Genomic DNA, 14149 nt, shown 5'->3' on the forward strand with positions numbered 1-14149 from the left:
GACTAAGGTAAACAAAGCCGGATTCTCACATTGGCGTAATGTGGCTCTATCTATCTGCATTGAAGGAATGACAGCTAGAAGCTCATTATTTGCCATGTGCAGCATTTCTCTCCGCTGTAAGGTTTATAAATAAGCTTTATATTTTTACCATTTTCGACCAAACCTTCCATCTGTGTGTCCTTTCCTCACTAGGTACGAGCCGCACACAGTTATCCCTATGGATGTGGATACAGAACAAGACAGAGTGTTCTTCATTAAGGCCATAGCCCAGTTTATGGTAAGAATCTGCATCGTGTTCTTTACACCTTCCTGCCTTTTCTCTGGCTATTGTATAAATTGCTTACTGGAGGTTGTAGTCACAAATACTGCCATACGTAAATATTTAGCATTTAGGCTGTCCCTGAGGGCACAGACTGCTGGCTGACAACTTCTGATTGTCATAATGGCGTACAATATCTTTACTCACCAGCCACACTACTTTAATCCAAGCGTATGAATGTGATTGGGTGAAAATGCAGGACAATAGAACCAACTTGCAGTCTCTCAACCACACACAGTAGAGCATAAGAAGAAAGCTGCATATAACAAAATTATGATGCAATGAGAGCCTCCAGTGCTGAACTAAAATTTAAAGGTCACCTATGCTTTTATATAAGTCCAAAATGACCCCCCCTCCCACTGCTAACAATACCCCCCTGTACAGTACTTACATTAGAACAGCTGATGAGTTTTCCAGGAGCCAGTGCCTATGCTAGCCAGCACCCTGGTCTCTTTTCATACCCAGCTTGGAGAGAGATGGCTTTTTTCATTAGGTTCTTTGAAGTAAAATTGAGCTTACGCAATACTGTACTGTACATTAAACCCGTAATTTTCGCCAAAGTGTATCAACTAGAATTATTGGGAAAGAACAGGTGCCTTGTCACACTGTACCTGTACTTGAAATCAGCTCCTTTCGGATGGGGAAGGACCTTGGTTTATAGGCTCAGGCAGGGCATGACTTCTGTATAAGTTACAATTAAGCCCCACCCACTGCCACTGACAGATGCCAAGCCCTTGCTAGTTGCAGAGGTTCTGGAATTTGTTGATTGAAAGTGGTGAAGATTGATGCCAATTTGGAGAGAAGTGAAAGCCCCTTTAATAGCTGGGGCCTAGGATGCGGGGTACTCACAATGAAAAATTAGCTAATATGAAGACCAGTGCACTTTTTCTGCAAAGTTAGTTGATGCACTTCGTTATACACTGGCACTAGATGAAAATATTATTTATAATTGTATGACATTTTGGTCATTTCTCACTACATGCACTTTTTCTGCTATTGGCTGCACATCATATTTCAGGGTGGGCTTCCTGATGGTGACAATAGCAGAACGCAGTGTTGGTGAGCTTTCTGAAACCGCACCAACACTGCGGGACAGCATAGAAGTCTAGGGGAAAGAGCAGCTAACCAGCATGAAACTAGCATGAAACCAGCAGGTTAGCTGCGCTTTGCCCACAGCACAGTGGAACTGCAGAAGGGCAATGTAAAGCCGCCTTTAGAGTGGCTGCATTAAAACCCTGTAGCCACACCTGATAAAAAAAGGCTGATATACGTCTTTTGGATATTAAAGTGGATGTAAACCCTATTCATTAAATCTGACCTGGGCACATATATCTGCAGTGTTTTACTTATCTCTCTCCAAAGCTCTGAGTCCTGTGTCTTTCCGCTGCTCTGTTCCTCTGTTATCAGCATGATAACTTCTGACAAGCTCTCCGACACACAAGATAACAGCAGCTGGAAATTTGTGTCGGGGAGGGAACTTAGAAATAGATTAGCAGAGAGCTTGTGTATTCAGAGTACAGTTGTTCAAGTTTTTTTGTTCCTCTGCGGAGGGGATGTGTGCCTTTCCTCCAATCAGCTTACACACAGTATATGCCGAGACTCCCCTCCCACTGCTGAAACAGGAAGAAATATTTGAAACACGATGTGCACTTTCTAAAGAGTATTGAAAGGGAAAGACAGCAGATATACATGTAAAACTTATGTAGGGAGATTTGTTTCATCTTTGTGTATCATCTGAGGCTGTTCACTTCACTGGGTATATGTGAGGGTTTACATTCACTTTAAAGTACATCTAAACCCAATCACTAAAATATTATATCATTTTTAACTTGTTATTATAATTTCAAAACATTTCTAATCTATGTAAAGCGGCATCCTTCAATAAAATAATACCTGATGATACTGCTATGAAGGTTTTTGTTTAGGCACTTCATTTTGTGAGGTGACAACTTTTTACCAGTGGTGCTGCTGTGTTGTCACCTTGTCACACTTGCTGCCAATTGATATTTTCTGCTTTCTGTTATAAAACATATCAAATAAAAAAAAAAAAAAAAAATTCTTCATAAATTTAGCACAAAATGTATTCTACTACATGTCTTTGGTAAAAAAAAATCCCAATAAGTTTATATTAATTGGTTCGTGCGAAAGTTATAGTGTCTACAAACTATGGTGTATACGGTATTCTGGAATGTATGCAGCTGCGATGCTATACTGGTAATGGTGGTGATCAGTGAATTATAGTGTGAGTGTAATAGTGTGTTAGCGCTGCCACCCTATCTGGGAGGGTCATTAACTGATAATGACATTGCTAGTGACACTAATACAGTGATCATTGATAATACTGTACACTGACACTGTACTTATGACACTGGCTGGGAAGGAGTTAACATTAAGGGGAAATCATGGCTGTGTGCCTAACAAAGTGTAATGTGTGCTGCTTTTACATGTATGTGATCGTGCCTGTACCTGGCGCCTGCTTGCAATATATTTAGGGCCCTTTCACACTGGGGCTGCTTGCAGGTGCTGTTGCTCTAAAAATAGCGCCTGCAAACCGATCCGAAACAGCCGCTGCAAAGGCCCTTACTGTGAGCGGTCCGCAGGTAGTTAATAGTCGGTGCAAAATAATAATTCTGTCCAGCAAGTGGTTATGTAGTTCTTCAGTTGTGCTGAAAAAAGTCAGTTGTGTCTATATAGATATAGAAAATAAAAAGACCTAAAAGTTTCAAAATGTATATAAAAAAAAAAATAAATAAATAAAATTGATGCTAAAATCATTATAATTTACTCTTTTTGAGGACCGTCCACCAAGATGTTGTATATTTGTAATTGCCATGGCAGGAATGTAGACCTGAAAACTTGAGTGGAAAGAACTCGCTGCAAAGTCCTGGAGATATAACTTTTGTGTAGACTTATCATTAAAAAAATCTAAGGCGGTACAGATAGCATGTGTGGGCACAGAATAACTGTGAACCTCACCTCCTGTATACTACATACTTCCATTGCGATCAAATAATATGCATGCGATACTAGGCAAAGCTTGCTTGTCTTTCAGATGATGATGAATAAAACTAACAACCTACAATAGTTCTTGACCTGTTCCTCTTATTTTGCCCGAATGCATCCCGTGATGATTTATTCAAGTGTGTTGAAAGCAAAGGAACGGTTTCTGAAATCCTAAAGATATGTAATGAGCGCACAGGGCCTATGCTTAGTGTGCCCTAAGGTGTTGTACTTGTTGATCTGAGAGGGTCTTTGTTTTTTGCTTTGTTTTTTGTTTTTTTTTTTTTGTTTTTTCGTTTTTTTCAGGTGGGGTCTGATACTGTAAGAATTTGTTTCTTGCATGCTTTTGATTTAAATGCATGCATATTAACTGGTTCTCCTATAGGTTTCTTATAGGGATTCCGTCAACAGACCATTCCTTATAACAGTCTTTCAATAAAATATTTTGGTCTTTTGGTTTTCCTGAAAAAGCCTCCCTTGTGTAGACACCAAAAAGTTAAATCAGGAGAAAAACACTCCTTTGTATGGCCTGACCCTCATCTGTAAAGATACATTTTAGGCAGATATAAGACAAATAAATGTGGCTCTGTAGTTAGCTGCATTCACACCTGAGCTTCATGTTTTTGAGCATTTTTTTTTGGAGCGTTTGTATGCATGTTTTTGAGCATTTTTGTACAGCGTTTTTGAGCTTTGGTGTTTTTTTTTTAATTAGCCAGTAGAGACAAATATCATCTGTTTCATCGTTTTGTTGCTATGTTTTTCAGCCTATTCATCCACTTGTATATTTATTATTTATTTATGACATTTTAACTTTATTTTTTGTAGGGGGTTAAGGGTTAGGGGTTTGTTTTATTAATTTATTATTTTTTTATTTTATTTATTTACTTATTGTTCATTTATATTGTTGGGTTAACGATTAGAGCTAGGGGGTTAATATTAGGGTTAGGGGTTAATATTCTGGGATCATTTTAGGGTTGGGGTTAGGGTTATTTTATTGTGTATTTATGATGATTATTTATTAGTATTATTATTTATTTTTATTATGGCATCGGTGCAGAAAAACACTCAAAAACGTGTGACAAAACACACTAAAACGCTCAAATTGAGCGTTTCCATGCATGTCTGTGGAACAAAAACTGCTTCAAAAATGCACCAATCTGCCTGATTCAAACTACAAAAAAAGCTCCAGAACATTTTTGAGCTTCAGGTGTTTGGCTTCAGGCAATTTGGAGTGGAGATGTGAACGATATCCATAGAGAATAATTGATTCTTTCGCTTCCAGCGTTTTGGAGGTTCGAGCTAACCCTGAGGTGTGAATGGGGCCTAATGCATCATTAAATATATTTTTTAATGCAAGCAATGTGTGTCTCTGAATTTGACATGGAATCAGCCTCTACAGCAGAGTTCAGACTGGGGGTGGGAGAAGCAGTACAAGGAGCCAAACATTTTTGTTGCAGGGCAAAGAACATGCTCAAAGGAGGCTAGAACATAGTGATTAGCTTATCAGTTGCTCCTTTCACTGTCTAGTAAGTGGGTGGCATCAGAAATAAATCAAGTCTTTTGTCCTGCCAGACAGGGCTGTGTTGTGAGGCAGAGCTATGTACATTTCAGAACTAGATGGACAGAAATAAAAATCCTTTGGTAGGTAAAACAGATTTCATACATGTATTTAGTTGTCTGCCAGAAATCAGCTTCGACCCAACCCTAAGCCCCCTTTCACATGGGGCGGACTGCGGCTGTGATACGCTTGTTCAGCAGGTGGTTTGCCTGAGGATCCCCACTGAGCAGGTGAATGACAGGTCCGTGTCTGTCTGTCTGTCTCTGCTCTTATGCAGAGCGGCGACAGACACAGACCGCTGTCCTCTATGGGCGACCCGATGTAAACGGCTCGCCTGTCCGTTTTAAAGATTGCCATCCGATCCACTGGACAGAAGGGGAACGGATCCCCATCTGTCTCTTTTTATCGGATTGGATGTAGGGGGGTGTAAACAAACACATGTCCATTAACACCTGCCGCTTCATAGAGAAAAATAAAGGTTCTGATCGGGTCCCCCTGAAAAAACGGACAGGCGGAACTGATCAGAATTTCCATTTAAAAGGGGCCTTATGCCCCGTACACACGGTCGGATTATCCGATGGACAATGTCCGATCGGAGCGTGTTGTCGGAAATTCTGACCGTGTGTGGGCGCCATCGGACATTTTCCATCGGATTTTCCGACACACAAAGTTGGAGAGCAGGAGATAAAATTTTCCGACAACAAAATCCGATCACGTCAATTCCGACCGTGTGTGGCCTGTTCCGACGCACAAAGTGCCACGCATGCTCAGAAGAAATTCCGACACGGGACAGCTCGTTCTGGTAAACTTAGCGTTCGCAATGGATACAGCACTTTCGTCACGCTGCAATGTTAAAAATGGTTTAATACAGCGCACTCTCTTCTTCTTTATAATGTGACAAGAATTAAGTCGTTTTGCTGCTCATATTCACACACACTTCTCACAAAGTTTTATTTGTGTTTTTTTAGTGGGATTCCCTGAATATATTGTTATTAGTTGTCACATCTGACAGTTTTATTTTTTTATTTTTTATTTTTTGGATTTTCAGCCTTTTTTTTTCTTTAATGTTTGGATTTTTTTCAAGGCTGATCTTTGCTCAATGTTATTTTTATTTTTACTCCAGAATATTTTTGTGTGTGTTTTGTGTGTCAAGTTACCCCAACACCATTGATATCTTTTATTATTTAATCTCCAGGAGATTGTTTGGTGTTGGTGTCCCTTGTTCATTTCACATTGTATATTTGAAATGTACCTGAATCCTCACAAACAAACTGTCATTTTTGAAGTTAAACACATAGGAGAGTATAATTCAAAACAAAAATCCTTTATTAAGGGATCAGAACCAAAGAGGAAGGCAACACTGGATCAACAGGAGAAGTTAGCGAAGCCTGGGACCCCCACGGCAGACATCAATTCTTCAACATCAAAATTGGTGGCCTGAGGAGTCCATATGTAAGGGAGGGCAGTCTGGTCCAGAAGTCCCAGAGATCCAGATAGCAGCAGATGACATCTGTGTCCCCAGGCTGTGGTACCACAAGAGGCTGCATCTTTTGGCCAACCAGACTGAACCCAGGGCAATCACTGTCTGGTCTTCCTTCCACGCTTCCTTCCGGGCTGTGGCTGTGCAGTTGGAGATGTGGCAGGAGGAGGAGTAGGACCTGGAGGAGGAGGAGGAGGAGGACTGGGAGGACCTGGAGGAGGACTGGGAGGACCTGGAGGAGAGGGAGGAGGAGGAGGAGGACCTGCAGGAGGAGGAGGAGGACCATCCCAAAGCTGTGTGTGAGGTGTAATTTGGCCCCTCATACCTTTCTCTAGAGCCTCTGATATGAGGGCCTCACACATGGCTTTTTGGCCCTCCTCCATCCTCTGCATTTTATATGCTATGAATGCAGCAATGTTCTCCTGCCTGGTGTGGGGTGCTCCCAGGACCTCTGTAGCCCTCCAAAAGAATGCTATAGCCGCCTCCTCTAGGGTACTCATCCTACTGCCACTTTCTGTTTTCAGGTGTGGTGGAGGGACCTTGATATCAGCCAGCCGGCTCGGCCCGGCCACCTCCTGGCTGAGACTTCCCTGTGTATGAAAAAGGGACATGGTTGTAATGTTTTGCATCATCAATCACAATCCTAAATTAGTACTCCCAACTAACATCTAGTTATCATCATTGATTGGACAAGCAGAAATATTTAGAGGAATGCTATACCTGGCTCAATCTGGGCTCCTCCACATGTGGCCTGGAAGGCCCAGGTTGGGCGTCAGAAGCCTCAGCCGGGGGGGAAGGAAGCGTGGAAGGAAGACTGGAGAGGGATGGCCTGGGTTCAATCTGGCCTGCCAGAAAGTGCAGCCTGTCATGGTACAACATCCTGGGGACATAGATGTCATCTGCTGCTCCGGATCTCTGTGAATCCAGGACTTTCTTGCGCTCCCTTAGATATGTGCTCCTCAGGCCACCAATGAAAATCTTTAAATAAGTGATGTCTGCCGTGGGGATCACCTGCTTCACAATTTCACACAATTGCTCCAGTGCTGCCTTCCTCTTTGCTTGGTTCTTGAAATGGGGGTGGGTAATCTCCCACAGACAGGGCAGCTCCCTTAGCATATCTATGAATACTGACATGAAGTCATTATCTTTCATTAAGATATCCATGTTCACTGCAAGACACAACACAAGACAAAGCCTAATGTCAGACAAAACTCTCCTAATCTTGTTACAATATAGGCCTCAATCTAGAAGCAGTATAGGAACAAGTTTGGCTCTTACCTTCGTTCTTACGATCGGCGCGTCCAATGCTCCTTCCTCCGCTCACAGATCGTACGTAATACGCACACGTGTTACGCTTTATACACACTGCGCATGCGTGTAACTCCGCCCGCCCCTGACGTTCTTTCTAGTCTATTCCCCGCCCCTTTTCGTTCGGCGCAGTGGGTGAAGAGCACATGGCGGAGTTACAGCAGGTGCGTGCTAATTCGAACAACGAGGAGGAGGAGGAGGAAAGCCCGGATCCAGGCACGTCCCGATCCAGAAGGAGACGTTTTAAGGCCACAAATATGTCGTTTGGGGAGATGTTGGAGATGGTCGACATCATGAAGAAGTCCGACTATGACGGAAAATATGGGCCTTACCCCAACCCCAACATCAGAAAGGCCAAGATCATGGCGAAAGTGGTCAGGAGTCTTGAGCGGAATTTCGGGGTACGAAGGTCTAAAGATCAGCTCAGGAAGCGGTGGTCGGACCTGAAGTTGAGAGAGCCAGAGCAGTACCGAAAGATCCGGAGAGTGCTGCAAAAAAGTAAGTAGTTGTGCTGTGTTCCTATTCTTTCTGTCTTTATTCCGTTCGTTCTGCTCCATATGCTTTTAGTAATTGTAACGTTTCAAAAGGTCAACTTTAATGTTCATGGGCCCATTATTCTTTCGTATCAAACATTTTTCTTTCGGCCTCTAGAACACCATTGCATTTTCACACATTTTTGGGGGCCTACTTGGATGCCAAATATTTGTTTGTGTAGATGGGTTTGTTACTAGAATGAAATGCAAACTAGATTGTGTGTAAGGAGAGGACACTGAGCAGCTGTTTTCACATCTGGACACTGGAGCACTAGTGTGGGACCCCAGAACACCCTTTTTATTAGGGGGGCCACACAGGTGCTCCAGTGTATACTATAGGGGGGGCTACATCTGTGAAGCTTGTACCAAACAGGTAAAGTATTGCAGCTTGACAAAGGGCAATAAAAAATATACATCTTGGAACTCTGCTAAAATAGATAATTGTACCCCACTTCCAAGCAATGTTTCCTATTTCTAGTTCTGCCATCAAATATCTGTGTGCTAATTATACCATTTTTGTTTTACATAGGGGAGAAAAGACTCGGACACCCCTCATCCCAGGAGACCAGAGACCCCCCCCCCCCTCTGGAAGAAGGGGAAATACCAACCCAAGAAGCTGAGCAGGAGGAAGAAGAAGATGTGGTGGAGATTGGCACCACAACAGGTGAGTGTCTGCGACCACAGACTCAGGTAAAAGAGATGGATGGTGGCAGATTTTTGAGACCTTTTTTTTTGTTCTTTATCTCTTTTTAGGTGATCGTGATCCAGAACGCTTTACATCTGAAAGTGCCCAGATACTCATCGGGGAGATCATGGGGTGTAATCTCCAATTGCAAAACATCCAGCAACAAATCACTGATGTTATTAAAAAAAATAATAACATCATTGATGTTTTGGGGCGAATTTAAACCCCACAAAATCACCTGTTTTATGTTACTAAAATTTTTACAATGTTTAGAAAAGCCAAATTTGGAGGATGCACACAGTGTGCCAACATGTGCTATCTGCCATCACGGGAGATCAATGGACGCGTTTTGGGGGTGCAACCCCTTCCTCAATTATAAAGTCGCATTGAGGAAGGGCTTGCTCCCCCAAAACACGTCCCTTGATCCCCCTGATGGCAGATAGCACATGTTGACATTCTGAACTTGTGCATCTTCCAAATTTGGCTTTTCCAGGGGTGATTTCCCCCCATCTGAACGCTATATCAAACACAGTTCCTAAATACTCATGTCTGATATAGCCTTCAGGTTTTACCATATGTGAACTTTGTAAGTTCAAGTTTTTTGGCTTTCTTGTTGGTTTTACACAGGCCTGTTTTATCTGAAATGGATATTTCGATTTTTGATAATGCTACTGCAAACATTGTTATACAACAAACATGTTGGTTTGTTTTAAAAACCTTGCGGAAATGCACATGTGATTGTGCAGGTATAAAAAAGTGCCTTACTCAAGAATGTGTGGATTATTGTGTCAACACTACAACACTTTTGGGGTGATGTAATTGCTGTTTTATGCACAAATGGGGGTTATTTCCTAAGGGCAATTACACTTTGCACTACAAGTGCAGGTTCAGTGCAGTTGCAAGTGCACTTGTAGTGAAATGTGTTTTGGCATTTAGGAAGTACCAGCCAACACTATTTTTTATAAGGTTACCCAATCACGACATTTTCTGCACTCAAAACATTTCTGTCAGGGTCAGCTAAAACAAACACAAGCAGTAAATGTCCACCAAGAATTTCTTTTGTTTGGTTTTTATTTTACAAAGGTGTCACAGATTCTCTGGCATATTGATAGCCCCCCTACCCACAAAGAACTCCAGGTAGCGTAACCGGACATCACGGGCATTCAGGGAGGGCAAGCCAGGACGGCCACTTTCAAGCGCCGTCAGTGTTGATGGATTTGGGATTCCGGCCTCAGGCCCAACTGAGCCAGCATAGTTGGCTGAATGTTTTCTTAAAAAATTATGGAGAACACAGCAGGCAAGTATTATATGGTTCAGTTTATACTCCGCCATATGGATGGGTGTCAGAAATAATCGGAACCGGCTGGCCAGGATTCCAAATGTGTTCTCCACCACTCTTCGGGCTCTGGCCAGCCGGTAATTAAAAACCCTCTGTTCCGGGGTGAGGGTCCTCATCGGAAATGGCCGCATCAGGTGGTCCCCCAGCGCAAATGCTTCATCAGCAATGAACACAAATGGGAGACCTTCAACATTGTCCTCTGGAGGTGGCAAGTCCAAGCTGCCATTCTGGAGACGCCTGTAGAACTCCGTCTGGGCGATCACTCCACCATCGGACATCCGGCCATTCTTCCCCACGTCCACATACAAGAAGTCGCAATTAGCCGACACCACCGCCAACATCACTATACTATTAAACCCCTTGTAATTATAATAGTACGACCCCGAGTTGGGTGGTGGGACGATGTGGACGTGTTTCCCATCAATTGCCCCTCCGCAGTTAGGAAAGTCCCACCGCTGGGCAAAGTGGGAGGCCACAGTCTGCCATTCCTGTGGCGTGGAAGGAAACTGTTGAGGAAAAAACAATAAACATTACTATTTTTTCACAGAAACATGGCAAGCAGATTATACACAAACATTATGGGGCAACCTCCAGATAGCATTTAATAAGGGGAATTTAACAAGGCCAAAGTATAAGGTACACCTATCATATTCCCCCTCCCCCCTCTCATGGGCCATTTCTAACATTATGGGGGGGGGGGGACTCTTGGACAGGTAACCCTCTTCACTTCATTTTGAGATGAATGCCTAAATACAGGGTATTACTTGGAACAGCCCCTCCTTAGTTACACTATTAGCAGACCACTGGACAGGTAAGAAGTGTCTGAATACAAAGATATAAATACACATTGTACACATTTGAGGACATTTGGACATTCTTCTATTACCTATCAAGATAATAATAGGATACAAAAACTTTAAACAGTTCCATTGGAAAGTATACAGGCAGGCCCTTGCACTACATGCTTTGGGGAATTCATCCATAAATCTGACCAGTAAAGAGATGGGTATAGTGTGTATGGGTTTGGCAAAGTCAACAGATAGATGATTGAGGATAGAGAATTGGGATCAGCTGACTTAGCAGTTGGGGGGAGGGAGGGTTACCAAAAATTTGTGGACACCACAAAAAAAGCCTCTGGCACTCTGCCTGAATTTAAAGCTAAAATAACATTAACAAACATTTTAGGGGGTGTTTGGGGTAAAGCACTACTATGGAGCTGATAAAATACATTGTTAAATGACTACATGAGGTGAATATAAGGCAGGAGACACCATGCTGGAGAGGTTATTGAAGGGCAAATATGTATGAAGGACATAAAATAATAATTACATAAAAATCCAGCATGCATGAGTACAAAGGGGACATTCACAGCATATTCCAATCATGGTAATTAGGGAATGAGGAAAGAAATACAAGATATTAGCAAACATTCAATACAATAAAATATGATATAAAAGGATAAAAATCTTACCTTCATATACTCCTTCTGCAGAACCTGGATGATGGCAGAACAGGTCTCTGGGATAATGATCCCCAGAGCCTGGGGGGAGATGCCTGTCGAGAACTTCAAGCCCTGCAGACTTCTCCCTGTGGCCAAATACCGCAAGGTAGCGACCAGCCTCTGCTCCGGAGTGATGGCTTGCCTCATGCAGGTATCCTGCCTGCTGATATAGGGGCTCAGCGAAGCCAACAAACGGTGAAACACGGGGTCCGTCATCCTGAGAAAGTTCCTGAAATCATCAGGATTATTCTCACGGATCTCATGGAGCAAAGGCATATGAGAGAACTGGTCACGCTGAAGCAACCAATTCTTGGTCCATGAACTCCTCCCCACCCTGTTCATGGACTGGACTTGTGTCAAGGTCAGGACCCCAACACCAAGCCCCCACACAGCACGAACTCTACGAGGAGTACGCATACGAAACATGGCTAGAAAGCGGTCGGCTGCTCAGAACGAAGTAACAGAACGCACTGAAGAACAGCAAGGCCTGTGAAGAGCAACCTGAAAAACAGCAACGAGCAGGCAAGATCACACAGAAAACTCTGATACGAACTGACTGCACGCACTGAAGAGCAGATACAAACCCACAAGCACAAACTGAACGGCAGAAAATGATCTGAAAGCCACGAGTCTGAAAAAGCGCGAATCGTCTCTCACCAAACTTTTACTAACACGAGATTAGCAAAAGGAGCCCAAAGGGTGCCGCGCTTGGTTCTGAACCGGCCTTTTCTAGTCTCGTCGTACGTGGTGTACATCACCGCGTTGTTGGCGATCGGAAATTCCGACAACTTTGTGCGACCGTGTGTAGACAAAACAAGTTTGAGCCAACATCCGTCGGGAAAAATCCTAGGATTTTGTTGTCGGAATGTCCGAACAAAGTCCGACCGTGTGTACGGGGCAATAGGGTGATCTTTTTGTGAGCTGGTCCAGGTCCTGGTCCTATTTTCTTTTATAGAGGAGAGTGAAGGATCCAAAATATCAGCATGGCTCCCATGCTAGATTGAGATGTGCAAGGATTAAATGTTTGTCATCTGATCCCATAACATGGCATGAAGAATATTACCACTGCCACCATTGTAGTGTTTTGGCACCTGGACTCCTAATTCAGTGATTAAATCTTGTAGAGATCTCCAATTGCTTGGCATTGTTCATCCTAAATTAATTTACAGTGCCCCCAAGGAAATGTGGTTTATGTGATTAAGCCCCTTTTACACTAGCGAACCAATCAGGTCCGCCTGTCATTTTTTCAGGCAGACCCAATCGGACATGTGTCCGTTTACACCTGCCGACATCCAGTCTGATCCTATCTGCTCAGATGGCAGTCTGGTGTAAATAGACAGGTGGTCTGTTTACATCCGGCCGCCCATAGAGGAGAGCAGACTGTGTCTGTGTCCACTCTGCATAAGCTGAGCAGACATGGACCAGCCATCTGCCTGCTCAGTGGGGAGCAGCGGACAGATTCCCCATTATACAGGCGGACTCCAGCCCCGCGTGTAAGGGGCCTTAAGTCTTTCAACATAGTACCAGTGAAATAACATACACCATTAAAAATAACATTTACTAAACTAATACAGATGACAGTTTACAAAAACAGGAGATTCAGGTTTCAGTGTGACCTGGCCTGCTAAAGTGAGAGCAATAATTCTAGGGTTATCATTAATTTTTAACTCTAAACTGATGACGTGTAATGGCTTCCGAATCCTAAGCCCAGGTTCACACTGAGCTGCGGGAATAAAGCTGAACTCGCACAATTTCACTCCCGCATGTCAGTCCCGATTTCGGCCGTGATTTCAGAGACATCTGTGCAGATTTCTGTACAGATGTTAATGTAAATTGCAGCCCAAAATCGCAAAAAGTAGTACAGAAACTACTTTTTGAAATTGGTGCGGCGCCACAAATGCAGCATCGCACCGATTTAGAATGGTGCTATTGCCGGCAATTGCCGCCAATTTGACATGTCAAATCGTACCAATGTGAACCAGGGCTTAGGTCAGTTTTGGAGACCAAATTTGTCATCATTTCATGGGTGTGTATCTATTTACTCAACACAACCTGTGAAAGAAGCAGGTATATTCTTACCTGTCTGGCATGTGGTTTACAGAAACCTCACTCACTTGTAAAGTTCTGTGAGCAAATGCTATTCCACTACTCTGTCAAAAAGCTTGTCCTCCCGCTGGCTGCTGTGGTTCTTCCTGCTGACTTATAATCAATGCAGAATCTGGCATAATAGTGACATAGGGGTCATCAATAGGAACCACAGTGACCAGCACCTAGAAATGTAGTATTGGCGCAGGGGATTCTTCAAGAGAGTGACTTTTCTGTAGACCACCTTACAGGCTTATGCTCCTCAGATTCCTGTCCTTCCCTTGGACACGACCACATTATGGATTTGATGCAAGCACTGCATCTTTCTGAAATCTGCTATG

At 43.2% G+C, this 14149-nt stretch overlaps 1 protein-coding gene across 2 annotated transcripts in view; it reads left to right on the plus strand.

Moving 5' to 3' along the window:
- CLUAP1 (clusterin associated protein 1) overlaps positions 1 to 14149 on the plus strand; it is a 238531-nt gene that overhangs the window by 16906 nt on the left and 207476 nt on the right. For both annotated transcript variants that reach the window (XM_073636568.1, XM_073636569.1), the window contains exon 3: positions 193 to 277. In XM_073636568.1, the coding sequence (XP_073492669.1) occupies positions 193 to 277 (85 nt within the window). The remainder of the gene's footprint in view (positions 1 to 192; positions 278 to 14149) is intronic.

This window comes from Aquarana catesbeiana, linkage group LG06 (genome assembly GCF_042186555.1).
Source record: "Aquarana catesbeiana isolate 2022-GZ linkage group LG06, ASM4218655v1, whole genome shotgun sequence".
In the NCBI taxonomy this organism is placed as follows: domain Eukaryota; kingdom Metazoa; phylum Chordata; class Amphibia; order Anura; family Ranidae; genus Aquarana; species Aquarana catesbeiana.